The 25,022-nt window shown below is 32.9% G+C and overlaps 1 protein-coding gene across 8 annotated transcripts in view; it reads right to left on the bottom strand.

The window, feature by feature from the left end:
* Positions 1 to 355: 355 nt before the first annotated feature.
* Positions 356 to 25,022, bottom strand: part of LOC106879368 (ubiquitin carboxyl-terminal hydrolase 32) — a 161,711-nt gene continuing 137,044 nt past the window's right edge. For 4 of the 8 annotated variants that reach the window (XM_089350953.1, XM_089350965.1, XM_089350966.1 and 1 more), the window contains exons 24-35: positions 21,807 to 21,958; positions 20,482 to 20,710; positions 20,125 to 20,384; positions 18,091 to 18,281; positions 16,773 to 16,859; positions 15,976 to 16,096; positions 14,510 to 14,701; positions 13,693 to 14,020; positions 12,106 to 12,335; positions 8,255 to 8,347; positions 7,310 to 7,464; positions 356 to 814 (exon numbers count right to left, since the gene is read on the bottom strand). In XM_089350953.1, the coding sequence (XP_089207079.1) occupies positions 811 to 814; positions 7,310 to 7,464; positions 8,255 to 8,347; positions 12,106 to 12,335; positions 13,693 to 14,020; positions 14,510 to 14,701; positions 15,976 to 16,096; positions 16,773 to 16,859; positions 18,091 to 18,281; positions 20,125 to 20,384; positions 20,482 to 20,710; positions 21,807 to 21,958 (2,042 nt within the window). In that variant the 3' untranslated portion in view covers positions 356 to 810. Of the gene's footprint in view, positions 815 to 6,644; positions 7,465 to 8,254; positions 8,348 to 12,105; positions 12,336 to 13,692; positions 14,021 to 14,509; positions 14,702 to 15,975; positions 16,097 to 16,772; positions 16,860 to 18,090; positions 18,282 to 20,124; positions 20,385 to 20,481; positions 20,711 to 21,806; positions 21,959 to 25,022 lie in introns of those variants that run through there. The other 4 variants (XM_089350951.1, XM_089350956.1, XM_089350959.1 and 1 more) reach the window with 1 other exon arrangement.

Here is a 25,022-nt window from a genome sequence, read left to right as displayed (position 1 = left end):
AGTGGCTGTACTAAAAACGGAGGATAACATCTGTTAGAGCTACTCCAAACAATAACAGTCCCCGAAAAGCTTTCTTGAGCACGCTGTTCGGGATTGACAGCCTTTGTGAGAGAGAGTGATTAGGTGCAATTTCTCATTTTCTGTGTTTTAAGAAATCATTTGGTCGTTCTCCATATTTTCTCACACTATACAAATTGTATAGTCTGTTTATCCCACAATCAACAGTATTGAAAGCTGTTAAAAAGTTCAGGTATACAACATCTACATTTCTACATTTAGCTGCAGTGGTAATAATATCTATACATAAATTACACAATATAATGAAACCATACAATATAGAGAACAACAAAGCCAGTTGATATTTGAGGTGTTTTGAGTTGTTTATTCAATCAATAGAACCATATATTCTTTCCATCACTTTTTCTTGCACACACATTTGCATATACACACTTAACATTCCCTTCTCAATCATCTTAAAAATAAAAACAAACAAAAAACAATTAATAAAATCTCAAGATTTGACAATAACACAAAGTTATATCATTTTTTTTTTAAATCACATATTGTAAAGTAATTGCACACTGATGCTATCACAACAATAACCCTTGTTGATGCTACTGTACTTAGACGCACAAGTCTGTAAACTCGTTTAGATAGTCTTCAATGAATTTTGTAAAGGGTTACTCAATGGAATAAGGGAACATAACAGGTATTTTTCCAACTTACTCTGATTCCCTGTTTACTGATAATGTTTTGAGAATAAAATGTACATATTTACAAAGCCAGGTTCAAAGAGGAATGGAAAATCTTTCATCTGGAAAAAAAAAGAAAAAAAAAGGAAAATGTTCATATTTGCCAGCAACAAGAATGGAATTGCTATCAGGATGATTTTATTTTTTTAAAAGTGACTCTTGGTCTATTTAAATTTCATTCAAGTTTAAGCAATTTACTGAAATACACCAATTTATTTTCTCCAGTAATTTTCTTTCAATTTCAAATATAAATTCAGTTCTCTCTTGTTAAAAAGAGGATTTACAACTCATATAACAAACAAATTCTAAGCAGAACAATGAAATCTTTATAACAGATTCAAAATATAAAACTATACAACCAAAACAAAAGACAATAAGAACTAACATTATTAATGAGTTCAAAAGTTTCTATTGTAAAGTTGTTGACTATTTTGAAAGTGATTTCCACTAATGCCCTCACAACAGTCAGTTTTAGAGATATCAAAACTGAACCATGTTGGCTGTGTTTGGTTCCTCTGTTGTATATTCAATTCCTAACTGCCATATTATCACTTTTCAACTCAAACTCTCTTTATATAGAGCAACTTTTTTTTTAATATAGATAATAACTGACAATATTGAGGTGGGATATAGTTGAAAAAGAAATTCAACAAAATATAAGTTTTGAATGAACCATAGTAGGTAAATGTCCAAAAGTTGTATAAAGCCAAGAGACAGTAACGTCATTTCTTCTATTTCAAGATATTTCACAATTTTCATCTGAACACTAAATTGATCAAAACTGATTTTTTTCTTTTACAAAACCATCTATTCATACTAATAATGGACAACAGTTTATAATCTTGCTTATATTTTTTGGATGGATACACTAAGATATGATTGTAAGTGGAAAATGGATATAAATTGAAAAAATACTTCATTTTGAGAAAACCAGTGAAAATTTTAGGCAACAAAAAGAAAGATACTAATCTGATTCTAGAGCTATGGGTTAACCCCCAACATATATAAAAAGAAAAAAATACTATAAATCCTTCTTAATAATCTGTGACAAATAACCGAACTGTTATGATCAAATCATAGGATAAAACTCTGACTCAAAATTTAGTTTATCTACAAAACTTTATTTACTAATCTCAGTAAATATAACTGTTTTGTTGCTAAAACTTTCTTAAAGTTGCAATTTCCTCACCCAATTTGATAATTCTGAATTTCCTAAAAGGGACAGCGTAAATAAATGTGAGAATTTCTTTATATGAATTTCAAGAGCAAATAACATCCTACTGAGTGTCAGTCACTGGGCCATTGAAAGGAATAGGTAATTATGTACTACAGGTTTTTCTAAAGGAGCACCAAACCCATGCAAATTCGTTACAGCAAAATGATTTCTGACATATAGCAAGTACCTGATGGGAAGGAATACTGAATAATTACGTAGTACCTTATAGTTACACAAGATGCATTTTGAAATGTTCCTTCTGAAATGTGTAGTAGTACATAACTACCAATTCCATTCTGTTTATTCATAGACTTATTTATTATTTAATAAGCAACCTTTGTTATTTGATAATGGAGCTCTATAGTAGCTGTCATCTGATCAGAATTTCTAATTTCGATATGGGACGCAGTGTACTGGATACACTGATTAATAAACTTGATTATTCTCCTTTTGTGTTATCTATACCGCCTTGTCTATGCTAGAGGCTAACTAAGTGTTTTTACCATAACCATGCAGATCTAACTACACACACACACACACACACACACTCACATTTATCAACTATTAGCAATGGAAGCAGTCTTTGTTAAGAATATTAATTTGCACATCCAACTTAACTTGGATGTGTGGTTTTACTGCAGCTTACAGTGTTTCAAACAACACATACAAGTTCATCATTTAACATCCATTTTCCATGCTGGCATGAGTGGATGTGTAATATATATAAAATATATAAGCACACATATCTATGCATATATTACACACACATGTATGTACACATGCAAACACATCTATATACACACATATATATATTATATAATCTACTTCAATGAAATGTCTGCTTGATAACAAAGTTAATCACAGAGGGAGTTTTAAACTAGTGCCAAATTTATGCAGATAAACATCAACTGTCTTAAATTCATATTAGATTTCCATGTGGGGGACTCAACCAATACGAATAACTTGCTTAGCCTAAAATAAATGGCAAAACTACTTAAGTGGAATGTCTTCATATGTGAAAAATATATTGAAATAGAAAAAAAAACTGAAAAATAAAAGGATGAGGAGGGACAAAGAAGAAATATTGTAAAAACTTTATAATAATTATTTAGGAAGTCCTATTGAAGCTTATGAAGATTTTGTAATAACTTGACAAGCAAACTAATGATTGCATCCATTTGGGAAACAGCCCAAAACAAAACATTAAACGATTTTTGAAAAAATGAAATAATAATACAAAGAAAATTTTAAAAGAAATTTTACTGAACAAATATTTGATTCAATGAAAATTGTGCCAACTACTCTGTTTACCACAAAGTCCATAATTTCAAAGACTAATATAACTAGTCTAAGTTAATATAGGGAAGGCATCACAGAATGAAACAAAAATCTGTTCTTTTCATACCATACTATGAACCTTATGAGGAAGGCAACTATTTCCATGCTCACATATGTGCAGACAAGCACTCACACATGCATACACATAGAATAGTCATTGTCAAATCAGAAAATCACTGAAATACGCAATCCTGAAAGCTAACATTTCTTGACATTTTAGTTTGTCTCCTAGTAGACTGGAATGTATGTGAAAAATGGGTACAAATATATATATATATCTTTTGTATAAAATGAAACTGCAGTCCAATCTCTTATCTATAGTCTGCACAGTTGAAAAGTAATAATCTTTTTAAATGCTTGTTTTTTAATTCCATATGAAGAAATGAAAAAAATAATTCCCTATTTATCTAAAACAGAAATACTCAACAATAAAATATGGCAATTAAAAGTGAAGCAACTGCAAATTTTAAACAATAAGTTAAAGAGGTTTATGACAAATATTGAAATAATTAAAGAATAAAATGAAGAGGGACAGAATGCTACCAGATTAGCAAAAATAATAAATAAAAAGATACAAAGAATAAAAAAATTATTTAAAATGTCAATAGCCAGGTTTTTAATTTTTTTTATCTATCAAATTAATAGACAGCAATATTTCTGTGATGTTTTTCACTATTTTCAGATAAAGTTTTAAGTTTTATGCATAAATACAAAGTTCTAGAAGAACTGTTAAAGTACAAGCTTAATTGATATAGGATAAAGTAAAATCTTTGGCAAGAATTAGCTAGATACTCAAGTGGGAATTGTAAAAACTTTGACAGATTTCCCAACTAAGAGAGTAGCAAAGATTAGCTATGATAAGTGCCAAATTAAATATAGTCACAACAGATGCACTTGCTTGCTTTAGGTTTTTCAATGCTTAGTGTATTTTTAAATAACCAAGTCACAGACTTCTATAGAGAACAATATGTGTTAATGAGAATTTTAAAAATTGGTGGTTGATGGAATTAGAACTAAACATACCTGACAAAAAAAAAATCACTTTTGAATCTAGACAATGATTAAGTAATTATTTTGAGAACATAGAACAATTTTTATGCGGGTGAAAGTGAAAGAATGAACTTAAATTGGCAAGGTAAACAGCTGAAATATACTAATACAAGTTGCTCATTTAAAATTATGAAGTGATCTAGTAATTGCAGAAGAATATCAACACATTTTAATCAACCCAAATGAAATATTAGCATTACATATGCTATTAGTAATCAGCACAAATATTCCAAAGGAAAAATATATTTCATTTAGATAACCTTTGGAAAGTTATATTAAAAAAAAAAAAAAAAGAGCCAAGAACTTTCATTTGAATCTGATCTTTTAAAAACTTTCTTTGTTAATTTCAAATTTTAGGCACAATCTGCTAATCTTTAAGATGATCATGTAATAAAACATGATACAAAATTAAAGCATCAGTAACGTTTATTCTATCAATTAACAAAAATTTTCAGTAAAAATGTTTTCTTGATTTGACAGATTTTTTTTTTTTTTTTTGTGTTGTTGACTTCAAATAAAAATTTTTTAAATTACTTAATAATTAAATAATTTTTCCGGAGAAGACTACAATTTTGTCAGGGAGTAAAGAAATTTAGATATATAAATGTCTTTCAATGGGATGATCCATTGAAACTGGAAAATTATATTAATGAGGAAAAGTTTCCAACTCATACAATATTTGCTTTTACTGAACATCTAGCAACACTACACCAAATTTACATCTCAAGTAAAGAGAGGAAAGTAATGTATTAGATCCCAAAGAGAATCAAGTAGTTGGTTTTTGTTTCCTACAAAACAAAATACTAATTTGTAGAAGTAAGTTGGTAGAAGATATTTTAATATATTTTCACAGATATTTCTACACTAAATGCAACTGTTAACAACTATTTCACTTTGGTTAGCATGAAGGATATGAAAGAAACAAACAGCAGTAAATGATGAAATGTGAAAGAGAATCCAAGAAGTAGGCTAACAAATGGTGAAATCAAACAGCTTGGCAACTGACAGATGGAAAATCTATTTACTAATAAATGTCAAAGAAAACAAAATGTCATCAGGATAGACAGAAAGAAGGAATAAAAATAAATAAATGCTGGGTGTTGATTCCTTAATTACTAGAGAAATTTGTTCTACAACAAGAGAGAGGATACTGTGACCTATAGATGTTGAGGTGGACAACGGAGAGTTACATAGAAAGATGACAATTTTAAAACTATGATCAAATGTAAAAATAAATCAACCAATAAAGATTTTGTAAAAAAAATATAAAAAAAAAATATATATATTTTTTAAACCACACACAAAGAACAACTTTCACAAAAATCAAAAGGTTTAAATTTAAAAGTAAAACTTGCAATCTTTATATGTAAATGTTTTTTAAAGGCTATTTATCTTAGATATCAAGATTGTGATATTCAGGACAGTTAATTCTTTCATTGCCAGAACCTATTTTAAAATACTACAGAATTTTGCAAATATTTGGTTAGGCAAGTCCCAGAATTTATACAAAATATGTTAATTTTTATGCATATAACTATGCATATAAGTGTTCATAAAGAACAGTAACTGTATCAATGTCAAAATTGAGTGTAGTTGTGTAGTAAGGAATTTCTAACAAAACATGCAATCAATCTAATTTTAAAATCTCAAAATTCAACTTACTGAGCTAACATTGCAGTTGAAAATTAAATAAAATCATATTTTTTTTAAATATTATTTTGGTTTTGCTTGAAGACAAAAGGTATCAACAATAATGGTTGTTCTTTTGAAACAAATATGGCCAAAACACATAATTGCACCATTGAAAGCAAATGACAATTTAGTTTACAATAATATGAGAATAAATATCAACATTTTCCTTGTGCAATCATTTCTTTCATTAATTTACATGCAGTGTAGAAACTTCATAATGAGAAATTCATAGTGTTTATATTAAAAAAAATAAATAAATAAGACACTTACTTTTGTTAGCAAATAGGAATAAACTAAGCTACTTAATAAACTGTTGATTACGAGTCTTTGGAGATTTTCTTAAAGAAATGCAGCACAATTGATTAAAAAAAAAATGTTCACACATTCCATTGCATACACCAAAATTAAAAATGGTAAAACAAATAAAACTAACAAACAACTGTGTGTGTGTGTGTGTGTGTATATATATACATACATATATATATATATATTTTACAAATAATTTTCATATTTATAGTACAAGATTTTTTTTAATGAAAATTAAGAGAAAATATATTTTGTAAGTTAAAGATATAGATGTTTGTATAAAACAAAAATTTTAAATAGAAACAAAAGTTTTATATCAAATAAATTACAATGTAAAAAAAGTCTTGTGAAAGAAGAGAGTAAATACACATAGCACTTGGTGTATCTTTCTATTGCAACTTTACATACTCCTGCATTAAACATGAGCTAATAAAAATGAGCACAGAGAATGGTTTATTTAAGCTTTTTTTTTTTAAGAAAGAAGCTAATCCTTCTGAAGGGATTAGTAGATGACCAAACTGAAACAAGAGAACAAAAGGGTAAATAATCGCTCTGCCCTCTGTACTCTCCTTAATGCTATGAGTAAAAGAAAAAGAAATTAATATATGTTTTAACAAAAAGCAAATTAAATAAATAAAATGAAATTGTAGAATATCTTCTGTTTCCATTAAGTCCAGAACTACTGACCATTACTAGAAACAATGAGAAGGCTTACACAGGACATTAGAGACAAACATTGTAGGGTAAGTAATGTTCAGTTCTTTGTTTACTTTTTGAAGAAGGTAAGCTATTTTAGATGCTAGGCACCAAAGCTCTAGCACCGGTTCAACATTTGGTATACTGCATAGACTGTTAGCAGATATGGCCTAGTGTAGAGTAAAGCAATATTGAAGGGGTCAAGTGTAGAGTAAAGATGTCATGTTAAATAAACAATCTTCATCACTGGATTACACACATTTTGCGATATTCCGATTCAAATTCATCATCAATTTCTTGTATATCAGGCTCCTTTTCTGATACATCAGGCATAAATTTACTAAATTTGACACCTTGACGTTCATAAAACAAAATGTAGGCAGAATTTCCATCAACTTGCTCCCAAAACACTTCCTGAAAAAGAGACAAAATATATCTGTGTCAGTGTATGTATGTATATATATATATATATATATATATATATATATATATATATATATATATGTATGTATATACATATGCACACAATCAAGCAGCAGTATTATGGTGGTAGTAGTGGTGGTGGAATAGCACAATGGATAGGTATAAGGGCAAAGTGATAGGCCTGAATGAAATGGTAGAAAGTGAGTGAAGTGAAGTATTTTGCTCAAGAACACAATGCAACGTTCAATCTGGGAATCAAAACCATGATCTCCCAATCGTGAATGCAACAGTCTAACCACTAAGCTATGCACCTATATATGTGTGTGTGGTGGGGTGTATCAGACAGTTATTTTGAGTCTAATTTTAAGATTGTATGGCCATAAAGTTTTCAGATGTGCCATGTTGTCATGTGAGAGGTGTCCAAATTTCAAGAAGTAAAAGTAAGTTGAATTGCATAAAATCTAGTGCTTACAGAGAAAAACTAACTTCAGATTTGAATTCAGCATGCTCAAATGAATTAAGAACAAGTGCTGGTATAAATGTAACAAAAATTTTGTTTCCTCTGTGCCAATGTATGCAGGGTATCAAACCTTTAGTTATGATTGAGAAGACCATATTTAAAAATGTGTGGAGCATCTAAAGTTCAATGATAGATTATGAAACAAAAATCACCATTTGATCAACTGCCCAAATGTAAAAGAAATACTATATAATTCAAAAGTAAGAATAAAAGATGGAATAACTACAACTTGAGACAATTGATTGGAAAGAAACAACTTACCTTGCAGCTACTGTCATTGTAACAGTACCATCGATTATTAGGATTTTTGGCAAATGCTACATAGTGTCCACCACCAAGAATGCCAGTATGACACTAAAATTTAAAAAATGGAATACAATAAAAAAAAATCCATTGAAAATAAGTCTACATTTAAAAACATTGTATTTCTTATAACAAGTGTTTTTCTTTTTTGGTTTACTAATTATATTGTTAAATCTTTACCTTCAAAACAAATATTTTTCAGAGATGTCTTGATTATTTTAATACTTTACAAATATATGAACGTGTGCAGAAAATAGCAGAAAATAGACTCCATCAACTGCCAAGGTGGCAAGCTAGAGGTAGTAGAGAGCTTCCGGTATCTAGGTGACCACGTTAGTAGTGGAGGTGGTTGTTCTTAGAGCATAGCTGTGAGAACAAGATTAGGCTGCGCAGAATTCAGAGAGCTCCTACCCTGCTGGCAACAAAGGGCCTCTCTCTCAGAGTGAAACGCAGATTGTTTGATGCCTGTGTGGGAACAGCTGTGCTGCATGGCAGTGAAACATGGGCTGTGACAGCTAAGGACATGCATAGGCTTGAGAGAAATGAAGCCAGTATGCTTCACTGGATGTGCAATATCAGTGTGCATGTTCAACAGAGTGTAAGCATCTTGAGAAAAAAATTAGACATAAGAGGCATCAGATGTGGTGTGCAAGAGAGACGACTGCGCTGGTATGGTCATGTGATGCGTATGGACAAGGACAGTTGCGTAAAGAAGTGCCAATCTCTAACAGTGGAGGGAACCTGTGGTAGAGGTAGATCCAGGAATATGTGGGATGAGGTGGTGAAGCAAGACCTTTGAACTTTGAACCTCACAGAGGCAATGACTAAGTGACTGAGACCTTTGGCAATGTGCTCTGCTTAAGCAGATCCATCAAGCCAAGTGCACCTGTGCTGATGGCATGTAAAAAGCAAATCAACCTTTGAATGTCAGGTCTCATGGGGACAATGTGACCAAGTTCCTGGGCTGCATGGAGGCAAAGTGGCTGAGTTCCTTTCGAATGGGCCTCATGGAAGCGAGGTGACTGAGTTCCTTTCAAGTGGCCAAGTTCTTTTCGAGTGTTGGGCCTCATGGAAGCAATGACCAAGACCTTTGGCATTATGTTGTGCTTCAGAAGGAGACCCATCAAGCTGAGCAAAATCGCAATCATGGCAGATACCGGTGTCACACAAATGACACCCATGCCAGTGGCACATGAAAAGCACCCATAACACTCTCAGAGTGGTTGGCGTTAGGAAGGGCATCCAGCCATAGAAAATCATGCCAAATCAGACTGGATCCTGACAGAGCCTTCCAGCATGCCAGCCCAGTCAAACCATCCAACCCATGCCAGCATGGACAACGGATGTTAAATGATGATGATGATTGGTTTTCACCTTTTACCTTGATTTCATATCTCTCTTTTCAGATGAGCAAGCCATGTATTCACACCTGTCCTTCTATCACACTTTCTTATCCCTCAGTTTTATACCTCACACAATTGAATGGGTTTTGTCTTGTGAGTTACTTGGTGATCTTACCATGCTGGTTCCACATTCTGAAGTGGTTAGCATTAATAAGAGTACCCAGCTGTAGAAACTATGCCAGAGCAGACATTAGAACTTGGTGCTGCCCGCTGACTTGTCTCTTAATGTGAAATCATCCAATCCATGCCAGCATGGAAAAAAGGATGTTAAATAATGATGATGATGTGCGATTTTTAATTCTGATGTTCATCATCATGATGTCTGTTTTACTATTGCTATGGATTACACAAGACAAAAAAGAGGAATGTTGCTATTCATTCCTATTATATGCCATTCTTTTTAATGAGTGTTACCCTTTCCTCTCAGTTTCTAGCCTAATAATTATTCTCCTTTCACATTATGTAAGCATATTAGCTCCAGCCAATAACTTTAGCCATATTATGAAGTAGACATGACAATTACTAAAATATTACCAATAAATCTACATAATATCAGGCAACTAGCCAGGCTCACTTCATACAGTTAACAGACTGTCAGACTTTTTACAAATGTTTTACAATATATCTTTTGTTTACACTACCTATATTTCAAATATGTACTTTATTCTTCTAATAGATACATCCTCAAATCTCATATACCATATAATCAATGAGACACCAAGTGTCTTAAATTTTTTTTAGTGGACTACATGCAGCCTGTGATGATGTAAAATGAGCTCTATTATGGAGAGAACTGGGTATGTAGGTAGAAGGATTGACATAATCAATGATGAATCTAATGTATTGTTTGTATATGACTTGTTTCTGTTGACCAAATGTAGGACCTGGAATATGTATGCTGTTTTGCCTTGTTTGTTTGGTTTTCTAAATGTGTTATGAAGTTGATGTGTTATATGTATTTCTCAATAATTCTGTTTTTTGTGTGTCATATATTTGTGTTTCTTAGTGTAATGGTAGATTACATCTAATGTTCTATTTTAAATCTGTTGTTTTAAGCTAGGTCTCTCAGTAATTGATGTAGAATTGGAGTAGTTGCATAGCTGTGGAAATGTGAATATGATGCCATTTTTAAAACTGTGATATTTTTTCTCTGTTGCCAGATTCTTGAAGTTTGACAAAAAAAAAACGTTCTTCAAGCTTGAGGTGTTTCAAATGTATATTTGCTATTTTGTCAGCCCTGGCTCTCATGCTGGTGGCATGTAAAAAGCACCAACAAAACATGGCCAATGCCAGTACCCCCTGACTGGCCCCAGTGCCAGCGGCACATAAAAAGCACTATCTGAACATGATTGATGCCAAGCCCGCCTGACTGGCTCCTGTGCCGATGGCATGTAAAAAGTACCCGCTACACTATTGGAGTGGTTGGCGTTAGGAAGGGCATCCAGCTGTGGAAACATTGCCAGATCAGATTGGAGCCTGGTGCAGCCACTGGCTCTCCAGACCTCAGTCAAACCGTCCAACCCATGCCAGCATGAAAAACAGATGTTAAACGATTATGATGATGATGACTGTATCTTTTTGTAGAGATTAGAGTTGCAATTTAGGTGAGCGATATGAAACTTGCATTTTGTGTTTTTGCCTTTGTGTAGTTTTTGGTGGCTGATTTTATGTAGGTGTTTGATAAGTGAATTTGCTTGCTGTTACAGTGTGGGTATGTTACTTGAGGTTGAAATTGTGACATGAAGTATGTGATTGTTGTTAGAGTTACTGTTACTACTAATTACTTTACTTTGTGTTTTACTACTTTTTATGGTTTATACTGAATACAATTTTTGCCAGCTTTCTGATTTTCTTTGATTTAAAGAATAGTATTACAAGGGCAATTTCAATTTGAAAATGATTAACCAAATCTCTGTTCTCCTCTCTATCATTTCAACTTAATCCTTAAACCAATAATCAGTTCAGAATTGGATGTCAGTAAATTTTTCAATCTACCATAATCAATACTGTAAAAAGTATGTAATCCCAGCATTTATACTATTCTAATGTATATAAATGAATCTTCAGCCAAAAGTATCTAATCTTAGTTTCACTATTGTCCTTTTGACTTGAAACAAAGGATCTATATTTAAGTAGAGGACAAATGAGAAGTTGTAACATTCAACTGACTCTAATGAATTGACTACAACCAAAAAATAAAACTAAACTTAGTTCTCAGTTCATAAAGAGTTTAATGTTTGCTTCATGGCAATTGGTCATTGAAAGAGTGGTTTCAAATATTTTGATGATCACTTCTTGAAATCACCCAGGGAAATTTCCAACTAATCTTAAGTAAAAGAACACTCAACAAAAACTTTATAGAATTTCAATGCATGCACATTTCACTTTTCAAATAGGTTTACTCACTGAGACAGCATAAAGATCATAGCGAACATTGTTGTCATCACAGTCAGAGTCTGGACTTAGAGCTGAGCAGTTTTTTTCTTTTGATTGGTTTTCTATTTCTTTAACATCAATGTACTTTGAAAATGAATCACCATTAGTCAATGGTTGGTGCAGTTCTTGCATTGATGATTCTTTGCTGTTGCTGTGCATTACCCGCTGTCGTTTGCAGCTACTGCTATTTTCAACAGAATCTACAATATCAACAAATAATTCAATAAACAAAATATTGCACTCACACACACACAGGCAAAAATACAAAAGAGATGTTACTGAAATGTAAGTGAGCAATTTATAAATACAGGGTATTATTGGAACTATATAAAACACAGTTTTATATAGTTCCATTAATTTCATTTATATAAATGAGCATTTTTTTTTTCAAGCTTTTATATCAACATTTATGAACAATAGTGTATGTACTTGGTTACAGATTTGCAGTAGGTCTTTTATTCATTCAGTGCATTTTTTTACGTCAGAGTGACAAAGGAGTATCAGCAGCTTAGCAGTCTTCGAAGAACACAAATTTTTTTGCTGATGCTTACAACATTTGCCAATGTAGAAATATACACATATATTTGATGGGCTTCAACACTCACAGAGTGCTATTCAGTAGGATCAAATATGGAATTATGCAGTTTCAAAGTGGACTACTTAACCACACAGCCATGAATGGTTGTGTAACAAATAACTGTCCCACCAGAATAACAAAAGCAGGTAGGCTTTCACATCTTGAAAGGAAGAGTGGATGGCAAAAACTGTGATGACAGCAAATCAAAATGTACTGCAGCTTGGGAATCAGCTGGATGCAAGAATCTATTATAGAAAAAGTTTGTACAAACGGAATCAACCAGTCAATGTTTTGTCTACTTCCAAATGATGGTGTGTGAAGTGACAATGTGAAATGTTCTAGGTGTGGAGAGAACTCATTGTTTGATTATATTCAAGTAAGATACAAGTCATTCCTAACAGAATAAATCTGTACCACAACCAAATCCTGAACATCCATGATAATGAATTCAAACAATATTGAAGAATTATCAATGTGAGTAGAATATACAATAGTGTTTCCTACAGAATATCACAATATTTATCTTATTTTAACCAACCCCTTCTCTTAATAGTTCTAACTATTTACACACCTCTATAGCTACTCATTGTTCCTTTAACTACATCTTTCTAAATAAAAGTTTTATACTCCTATATAAAACATTATTGAGAAAGACAAATACTAACAATGTAAACAAAACTAAACACATTAACTAAACTGTACTTATTCAATGTAACAAACAACATTCATATAAAGAACTCTACATAAATATGTGATGAAAAGTAAATATACTGAGTAAGTTAAGAATATAAAAACTAAACTACAAAAAAGGAAGAACAAACAAGAAGAATTTTAGTTTAACATGTTTTGAATGATAAAAATTCTTTTTTTATATGATATAAAGATATGTGAAATATAAAAAAATAATCTAAATTACAACTGAAATAATTTTCTTATAAGAAATAAACTGCATTACAATCTGAAAACCAAATACTATTTACCTGAATTGGAGCAAGGCTGTAAGCAATTTTCTACATGATTAGAAACAGGTTCTTTTTGAATGGTAGGAATGGTTGGAAGGGAACTAGATTCATTAGCAAAATTACTACTTTCATGGTTGGTGACACCATTTTTAATTACATTACGATTGCATTGGTCTTCTTCACTAATATTGGTCAGTTCTATATGATCAGTGTTTATTTTCTTGTATTGTCTGGCACGAGGTGCTATATAAGAACTAGGATCAAAGTCTTTGAAAGGAAACTTGACAATTTTATGAGATTTAACCCAGCGCCCATTTAAACACTGGAAGCGCTTCAAATTTATAATCTGAAGAAGAAAAAGTAAAAACAAATGAAAAATGCATTTAAACTTTGTTATTTCTCAAGAAATAATTATTTAGGGTAGTAAGTAATGACAATAAAATGATAGAATTCATGAATAGCAAGGAGTAATATAGAAATAAAATTAGAAATGTTTAACTGTTATTTTGTCTTGTCCATGATACCAGTATTTGACAGACATAATATTTTAATAAAAGAGATGTCAACATTTGAATTAATAGGCATGCAATAGTAATACAAACTATCTCAACTCAATAATGAATTACACTAAATTAAATTCAACATAAATTCAACTAATGAATAATCACAGTAATTAGAGAAGTAATTATTTTCACAGAATTTCATACTCCGAAAATTTCAGAAATTATGTTTGATATTCAAAAATTTGGTGGAATTAAGTAATAAGCTCAGGAAATGAATTTGAAGACATAAAATATACTGGAGAAATTAATCACTTATTCAAACTTTTACTTACTAAAATAGGTGGTAATCGCCAAATGTCAAGCTTTTTTGATGCTAAACAGTGTTTATTGCATTTGGAGCAGCAGTAGAGTTCATCTTCCCCAAGCTCTTCTTCTTTAGTAAATGCTTGAAGGCACGTGTCAAGATCAATGGGTTCTGTTTGTAGTCTGCGACTTTCCTCTACACTACGATGCTCTTGAATAAACTAATAAATAGGAAAGGAAACAAAAAAATTTGAGAACATGTTTTGCTCATTTTTAACTAAAATCATATTTTGATTTGAAATATAAGATGTATTCAACAATTTGCAATAACAGATTTTAAATATTTTTCAAAGTAATCTATATCTGTAAATATTGCAAATAATTTCATCATGCACAAAATAATGAATTAAGGTTTTAGTGAGTTATCAGCCTTCAATAATTTTTATTTATCCTTTAGTGGAATTCTCTCAAAAGAATTTAAGATTTGCTGTCTCAGGTATATGTACATGCAAACAAATTGGCTCTATATCAGACTCAATATGGAAGTTTAGGGAAACATATTAGAGAGTTGATTCAGTTGCATAGGAAAGCTAGAAAAGGTACCTGTACACCTTCATTACACTGATGGGGAGGTGCTCAATATTATCTAGATAATGCAACTAATGAGATCACAAGAGAGGAAATTGTAAATCAGGCAAGTTAATGAAGATTAACTTTAAAAAAGTGTCAAGTGCATTGATAATAATTCACCAGAAGTAAATAATTTGCTTCTAAATGTGTAAGATAAACAGAGAGGCTGGAAAGAACTGAGAGTGATTTGTTAGATGTGCAACATGAAATGCGTAAAACTTGAAATGAAAGCAGATAATACAGAGAACAGGAACCAAGTACAACTTAGAATGAGCTAGATCAGACCCAACAAACAAGTCTCAGAGATGACATTTTGTAAGACAGAAAAACAAAAGCACATTGTTGTGGGAAAACCAATGTTAAACCAAGAGTAATAATTTTGTTGCAATCTTTGTATCTCGAGTGGTTTTTAGTTTTACTTCAGAACACAAAATGGTGAAAAGGCTTGAAAGTGTATAAATCAGTTTACATACATGTTCAGAGAACAATGATTTAAATAAGCAAAATAGCTAGTTGTAAAATCTCAAAAATGGGTCAGAGTAATAACTATACTAACAGGTCAATCACTACATCAAAGTGACTGTTCTATGTTACTACTAGTTTAACCCCAGGCAGGTTGATAACCAGTTGGCGGATGATCTGCCTGGGGTTAAAGTAGTAGTAACATGGAACAGTCACTTTGATGTAGTGATTGACTTTATTTGTTAATGATTTAAATAATATCAAATAAAATTTTACAACAAAAGACTGAACAATTTGATAGACATAAATATTAATTGAAAACATTGAATAAGTAGAACAAAAGTGATTACAATTGCATAGAAGACCTTAAGTAACTAAAAGTAGTTTATTTCGATTTATTTACCTTCTCATTGCTTGTTTGGTATCGCAGATGCAAAGCTGTAGGTTCCCAGTCAATAGCCACAAATGAGCTACCAAAGTTAAATACGTTTGTATTACAATCAATTACACAGCCTCGGCAGAACCTATAGCAGAAAGAACATTCATTGACAATATCAATGACATATTTTCAAATAATAATTATTCAACGATATGCAATATCAAAGCATTAAAAAATGTTAACAAGTTTATAATGAAATATTTTTAAAGCAACAATATTTGTTAAATCTGTGATTTAAAATAAAGTCAAAAGATAAAGTTAAATTGTACTTATTAACATAAATTGAGATATATGTTAAAGTTTAAAGCAAAAATTGATTATCTAGAGGTAATTCAAAATGAATTGACCACAGTATATTGGACAAGCAATTCAAGTTTTCATTCGTACATCACTACTTCAACACATTTAATGAAGGTACATTTCATTGGTGAGGTAAGAATAAGACTTGTAGGAAAACTAAAATAATATTAGTTATTGTTTAATAATGGTTTTCTTCACTGCATAATTATTTCTAATACATTTTTAATGCTCACTCCATCAGATATGTTAACACTAGCTACTGTGCTACACCAATACAGCAAAAGTTATTTTATTACAAAGCTTATATACATGTAGCCAATAAATAAAGTAAATTTGGAACAAAAAGAATGTTGCTAAAGGTTATGAATTAACAGTACTTTTTGATTGATTAAAATGCAATACAAAATTATTTTAGAATTTCTGACATCAATAAAATTTAGTATCTGAACAAGGTTACTTACTTGTACCAAGGACACCAGGCACAGGCAAAACCATCTTTCTGAACCACTTTAAGTGTAAATGGATATTCATAGCCAAGACTGTCATCACTAAAAAGTAATTGATAATTTAGTAATTTTCCCTGTAGCAAATGTTGTTTCTGATTTAAAACCACAAAATATTTTCCATTTAGAAATTAATGTGCAGGATATAATAAATTGAAATTTTTAAAAAGTTGTCATTTAATATAATACCACTTGTGTATGTGTGTATGTGTATGTGTATGTGTATATATATATATATATATATATATATATATATATACACTCTCTGAGTGGTTGGCGTTAGGAAGGGCATCCAGCTGTAGAAACTCTGCCAAATTTAGATTGGAGCCTGGTGTTGCCATCCGGTTTCACCAGTCCTCAGTCAAATCGTCCAACCCATGCTAGCATGGAAAGCGGACGTTAAACGATGATGATGATGATGATGATGATGATTTATATATATATCATCATTTAACATCCACTGTCCATACTGGCATGGGTTGGACAGTTTGGTCAGAGCTGGCAAGCTAGGGAACTGCATCAGACTCCAGCCTGATTTGGCATGACTTTTATGGCTGGATGCCCTTCCTAATGCCAACCACTTTACAGAGCATGCTGGGTGCTTTTACGTGACATGACATGGGCACTTTTACATGGTGCTGCACGGGCTCTTTTACATGGCACTGCATCGGCACTTTTACGTGGCACTGCACAGGTGCTTTTACATGACGCCACATGGGCACTTTTACAGATGTGTGGACAGACAAACGAAAGAGGCACTCAACACATTGAGTAGGAGTTATAGATATTATCTAAAACAGTTTGATTCAGCTCCATGCAGCTTTTTACAGAAACCTAGTTCATTAGGTTTGATTCATTGATACAAAACTACCACTTTCATCTAAATATAATCATAATATCAATTTTGTACAGTATAAACAGAATAGATTTCAGTAAGTTACACACATGCATTTTTTCCTGCTACTGTGAAAATGAAAAGTAAAGCTGAAGTGAGGTGGCTTGCTCGGGGATGCAACAGAAATAGTATGGAATAGCCTTAGTATCTTAACCTTATCACATTAAGTTTTATACATGGTGTCTATATATTTTATATAATCCAAATAGCATATTTAGCAATAAACAAAAACTCACTAAAATTATAGATATATTAAAGCCGGTACCAAACTTAAAAGCATTAGTTTCCTATATAAGTTGGATGGTGTAGAAGCATACTGACAAATTCTATCATCAAATGGAAAATATACAACTTAAGATAGAGAAAAATAAAAATACAAACCAGTCTTGTGCATGATTCGGAATCTTAGCTTCTGATGGTGGTAGTGGGCTCACTAAGCGGGCCACTTGAGTCCAGACAAATTGGTAAAGATTCTGATTAGATGTGCTTTCTTGACATGGTAAAATTAAAGGTGTACCAAACAGATCTGGATGGGCTTTCTGAGATGACAAGAAATAGTCATCCACATGGATCTAAAAATGAAAAAAAGCTCCTTTCTCACCAATATGCAAGGCATCAATAATGTATTTTAGGCAAATATACCAAATCCTTACACTAAAAGCTGATTTGAGAGCTTTTATACAACATATAAAGCCAATAAGTATTTCAAGTTTTGTTGAGAATATTACTTTTTTGAAGAATGACATTTTATACAGTAAAAACATTAGGAAAATCTGAATGTTTTTTTAAATGTATACTACACTCACACACAGAGGTATACATAAAATATAGAGGTAACATAAATGTCCTAACTAGGTTTGAATTGAATCCAAGTTTACTTAAATCTGTTAAGTTAGTCTATTATTTTTAGGGACTGGTTGTGTTCCCAGTTACCTCTTCATTATCTTTTCGATTGTTGCACTTGAGTAAACCGGATCAGCTTTGATTGAGTACTTCCATGACAAACAGTCAATCTAATGAATGACAAGGCACAACCCATATATCCATCTTCAATGTTATATCATTTCTCAGTTAAGTTGAATGCCATATTTCACACCTAAATATATAGAGATGAATCCTCCCACAGATGCAGTGTGACAGACTGGATATGTTACACTCTCTCCATTGTCCATTGTATTTCCGAATATAAGTAGATTCTGTAGATAGTCACAACAGAGGTAAGTAATTGTCAAAGCACTACAGTTGCTGTTCCTTTGCATATATCATAGGTGGCATGCAATGAGACTACTGGCATTGCAACTATTCCTGTGTGGTGAGGTTTTTATGCTTCTCTAGAATGAGCTGGATGTTATTTTAAGTAGTGGCTCAGTCAGGCAATGAGTAAAGGAAGGTTGCAAGGTACATAAGACAGAAGCACAGCTAAACTAGACAATCAATCTACTAGGTAAGGAGACAAATCAAAAAGTAGGGAGTTTGTGAATGTTCCATGCTGTTAGGCTGGGAGGATGGCTTCAAACTATTAATCAAGAAGATGGATCAAGCTATCAACAGACAGAAGTATATCTGAAGTGATGTGGGCATCCCAGTTTGTAAAGCTAAAAGATATGGATATGTCATTTTGTGAAGCAGAGTAACAAGAGTCTATAACTAATAAAAGAGATAAGACAGGAGATAGTTATTTGAAATGCTACAGAATATTTGGAAAAGTGTTGAGAAGCTGAAATACTAGGTTTGATTTGTCTCCCACCAATCAATAATATGATTTTGCAGGACAATACAAAGTGGCATATCAACACATGCATTATCTGGTAGCTACATGTTAGCATCATATCTCTTCATTAGTAAAATGCTATTAGAACCCATATCGTTTCAAACACACTTTAACCAATTAAATTTTCTCACACTTATTCTCTCATAGTTGAAAATTACCTTTTATCATTACTTAGATATTTTGGTTTCATTGTATTTTAATTTTCCTGTATGAGGTAAAATGTATGTTTAATTATAAGAATATCATGGTTGAAATCCATATGACAGCTTTGCTTTGAAATCTTCTAACAAATATGCATGAAAGTATGTATAAAAATAATTTTGATGCAAAAACTATTTTTGTTTCTAAATTAAAAGTCGAAAGGCTTTAAAAAACATGATAATGATGATGCCAAAATATACATTCATATATACATATACATGTATGTGTGTATTTGTATGCACAGGAGAGAAGTTCAAAAACAGTACTCAATTTCAAGGGGGCAAGAATTATTTATGATTATGGCAACTGGCATCACACATCTAGGTATTTGAAATTTACATTCCTAATGTGAAATGCAAGTGCGCGTGCACACACACAAACACACACGCAATGAAATTTAAACATTACAATATTTGAAATTACAGTTTGTCACAAAGACTTACCATCTTCCTATGAACTGCAATAATAAATCCTTTGAAAACATCACCAACAGATCGTGTTAAACTGTCACTTAGTGAGCTACTACAAGAACTGGCATTACTTGGATTCCGTGAATGGCCATTACTGCTTCCAGAATTACCATTAGTCAGGCAGGAATGAGAAGAAAAGTCTGAATTTTGAGATGGGGAGTCCCAACTATTGTTTTGAGGAAGTGAGCCAGAATTTGATCCATTCTTGTTTACACTGTGATATGGACTTCTTCCTGTAGGGTAAATAAAAAGATTGTACAAGAGTGAAAAACTGTCTTGCTTTTTATTCTCATTGAAAATGTTTAATAAAACAAATTTAAAAGGACTCACTTGTTGATAATCCCCTTTGTATTTCACTTAACCCAATACATTCTTTCCCAGCTGTTGTTGGAATTGCTGTAGAATTAGTTGTAGTGCTGACAGAAGCTGTAATAATTGCAATTGATGAATCTGTTGAACCAATATCAGTGTCACTATTTGAGGCAGGAGGAGGTAACTCATAAGCATATAGACTTCCTCCAAGTAGAGTTCGAACTTTTTGATTATCTTGAGGTAGCGTCTACAATACAAGAAAAAGTAAAACAATATCTTTATACAACTGGAATATCTATAACTTGGTTACTCTAGTTTAAAAATACACTATTTTACGATGAAATTCATTTTCAAAATAAGTATTTATATGCAAAAACATTATTGAAAATAGTCATTTGTTGCAATTTTTCTGTAATGCTTTTTTACTTTCCAGAAAGAATATCAATCACAATCTATTTTATCGTTTCCCAAAAGCAAAACAAGAAAATAAGAAAAGTTATTTTTATAAAATTCTAAAATCTTAAAAGCATATACATTCTCAAATGTTTTAATTTTTACTAAATTAGAATAAACTTTTCTGAGTGGAGTATCCCCTTCAAAAACAATTCAAAATATAAAATAAGATAACAAACATTTAGTATGCCAAGATGATAGTAATTCATTTGCTTTTACATCCATTTTTCCATGCTAGCATGGGTTAGATGAATACATTACTGTTTCATTACTTTACAGCCTTAATTCTTCTGTTTTCAAGTCATGATTTCAGAAGAAATGCAAATATAAACAAATGCACAGACACACATATGAGTATGCATGAACACACATATATTCATACACAAAGGACTTCTTTCAGTTTCTGTCTTCCAGATCCACTCACAAGGCTTTGGTCAGCCTGGAGCTATAATAGAGGACACTTGTCCATAGTGCCATGCAATTCAACTGAACTCCAAATCATGGAGTTGGGAAGTGAACTTCTCAACCACACAGTTATGCCTGCAACTCTAATGTTATCCTGATTTGTTTAGCTTATTCATTAATCAACATTTCTCTTCATCCTTTTCTTTTCTTCTTCCATATTAAAATATATTGGACTCGGAAGCAATACAGCATCTTGTCAGACACTTTCATAACATATGTCATTTTCAGGTCCAGTATTCTCCGAAATGGCCTTAACATTTGCTACCATATTTTCTTTGGTTTATATCTACCAGGCTATTAATTCATTGCAAGTTTTCACCTAACATAATTCATCCATTTACATTATATGTCTTACATAAATGAAGCCTCTGATGCCTAACTACTCTTACTCAATTAAAATTACTGTCGATGATATCAAAACTTACCTTTACAATTGAGCCAAATATTTCTACAAAAAGGATTTGGTTTGCAGCAATGTCAGTGAGTTTACTAAGTTCTTTCTTTAAAGTTTTATATTTTTCATCCATGTTAAGTCTAAGACCATACTTTACTGGAACAGAACCATCTAACCATATCACTGAAAATAGAAAAACATTTAAAATAAAATTTTAGACCAATTTTCATATTCCTAAAAAAAATATGAATTGTTTAAGTTTTACAAATTCAAAAATTAAAAATCTAGAATCTGAAAATTCATCCACAGAAGTGCAATATGTCAAGTAGAAATATATTAATCTTTTTCTTTTGTTTTTTTTTTAATAAATAACTACATATTTCATAAATAACTACATATACAATGATGAGAAAATGTAGGACAACTGAATGAAACAATTTATAATGTATAGATACAAATAATTACAGATGTATCAAGTTGTTCGATCAGGTAATGAAGGTCACGGAGAAGGTCATAGCCCAACTAATTAGGGAGAGAGTCAGTTTAGATGAGATGCAGTTTGGGTTTGTGCCAGGGAAAAGCACCACTGATGCTACATTTCTGGTAAGACAGCTGCAGGAGAAATACCTAACCAAAGATAAACCTCTGTACCTGGCTTTCGTTGACATGGAGAAAGCCTTTGACAGGGTCCCCCGATCCCCTTATCTGGTGGTCAATGAGGAAACTAGGGATAGATGAATAGTTAGTGAGAGCTGTGCGAGCCATGTATAGGGACGCTGTCAGTAAGGTGAGGGTTGGCAACAAGTACAGTGAAGAATTCAAGGTAGAGGTAGGGGTCCACCAAGGTTCAGTCCTCAGACCCTCCTATTTATCATAGTCCTCCAGGCAATAACACAGGAATTCAAAACAGGATGCCCCTAGGAGCTCCTCTATGCTGATGACCTTGCTCTAATTGCTGAGTCACTATCAGAACTAGAAAAATAGCAGGTGTGGAAGCAAGGATTAGAATCGAAGGGCCTTAGAGTCGACCTAGCTAAAACCAAAGTCCTAATAAGTAGGAAGGTAGACAAACCACAAACCCCTTCAGGTAGATGGCCCTGCTTGATCTGTAGAAAAGGTGTAGGTAGAAACTCCATAAGATGTACCCAGTGTAAACTATGGACACATAAGAGGTGCAGAAATATCAAAGGAAGGTTAACTGGGAAGATAGTTTTTGTATGTGACAGATGCTCAGGAGCAATAAACACTGGAAATGTGCAGAGAACAACTTCTGCCACATTCCAGGGAGAAAAACTCGAAGTAATTGATAGCTTCCATTACCTAGGTGACCAAGCCAGTAGTGGAGGAGGGTGCACTGTAATTGTAGCTGCTAGAATAAGAATAGCCTGGGCAAAGTTCAGAGAGCTCTTACTTCTGCTGGTGACAAAGGGCCTCTCGCTCAGAGTAAAAGGCAGACTGTATGGCACATGTATACGAATAGCCATGCTACATGGCAGTGAAACATGGGCTGTGACTGCTGAAGACATGCGTAAGCTCGCAAGGAATGAAGCTAGTATGCTCCAATTGATGTGTAATGTCAGTGTGCATACTCGACAGAGTGTAAGTACCTTGAGAGAAAAATTGGACCTAAGAAGCATCAGTTGTGGTGTGCAAGAGAGACAATTGCGCTGGTATGGTCATTTGGCGAGAATGGATGAGGATAGCTGTGAGAAAATGTGCCACAACCTAGCGGTTGAGGGTACCTGTGGAAGAGGTAGACCCAGGAAGACCTAGGATGAGGTGATGAAGCACGACCTTCGAACATTAGGCCTCACTGAGGCAATGACTTGTGACCGAGACCTTTGGAAATATGCTGTGCGTGAGAAGACCTGGCAAGCCAAGTGAGACCATAACCCATGGTCTTTGCCAGGGATGTAGCCAACCCACTTATGCATACCTTTCCTTCATTGGACACTAAACTCTGCTTGTGAAGACCTGTTGAGGCAAGTGAAATCGATATCGAACCAAATTCAATGACCCGTGCCAGTGGAGCGCTAACAGCACCATCTGAGCATGATCATTGCCAGAGCAGCTCTCTGGCTTCCATGCCGGTGACATGTAAAAAGCACCATTTGAGTGTGATCGTTACCAGCGTCGCCTTACTGGCACTTGTGCTGGTGGCATGTGAACAAAACATTCCGGCGAGGTCATTGGCAGTGCTGCTGGACTGGCTCCTGTGCAGGTGGCACGTAAAAAACACCATTTGAGCGTGACCTTTGCCAGTACCGCCTGACTGGCCCTCGTGCTAGTGGCACGTAAAATCACCCACTATACTCTCGGAGTGGTTGGCATTAGGAAGGGCATCCAGCTGTAGAAACTCTGCCAGATCAGATTGGAACCTGGTGCAGCCATCTGGTTCGCCAGTCCTCAGTCAAATCGTCCAACCCATACTAGCATGGAAAGCAGACGTTAAACAATGATGACCCTCTACCATAGGTAAAACTTCAACTATAAATATCTATAAGCTATCAATTTCTATATTCAAATTTTATATAAAATTTCCTACTATATATATATCCAAGAGTTAAGGAATGGAGTTGATAAAATCTGGACTATGTATGTTTCATAGCGAGTGGAATCTTCCAAGGTTCCACTTGCTGTGAAATGTGTAGCCTGGATTTTATCTACTCCATTCCTTAACCCTTGGATTTTTATTCACATACCTGGCAACCCTAGCTGCTTACCATGACATACAAAATAATTTTTTTCAGTTTATCATACTTCAATATGGAAAAAATCCACAAACTTCCGCCCCAATAAACCATTACTGTTCCTGAAAGTTGTTTTTTAATATTTTCTACAGATTGCTTGAAGCTCACTTTCTTCCTACACATTGATCCTTGGATCTTACATTCATATATATCATTTTATATATGTATTGCATCATCATTTAAGATCCATCTTCCATGCATGCATGAGTAGGATGGATGACAGGAGCTGGCCAGGTAGAAAAACTATAAATACAGGGTGCGTAAGATATTTGAAGACAGTAATATAACAGATAACTTTATTTATCAAAAAATGCTATCAGGATAAAAATAAACCTTCTTTTCTATAATGTTATTCAATAAAGCCACCTTCAGCTTCAACAACTACTTCTATATAAGATCTAAATCATCTACATGCTCGATTCAAGTGGTCCTGGTTTATTTTGGACATTACTTTGACTATGGCAGCTTTCAAAGAATCTTTGGTGTTATGGGCATGT

The sequence above is a fragment of the Octopus bimaculoides genome, chromosome 1 (assembly GCF_046866305.1).
Source record: "Octopus bimaculoides isolate indiv1 chromosome 1, ASM4686630v1, whole genome shotgun sequence".
Classification (NCBI taxonomy): domain Eukaryota; kingdom Metazoa; phylum Mollusca; class Cephalopoda; order Octopoda; family Octopodidae; genus Octopus; species Octopus bimaculoides.
This window is presented reverse-complemented; position numbering and strand designations above follow the sequence as displayed.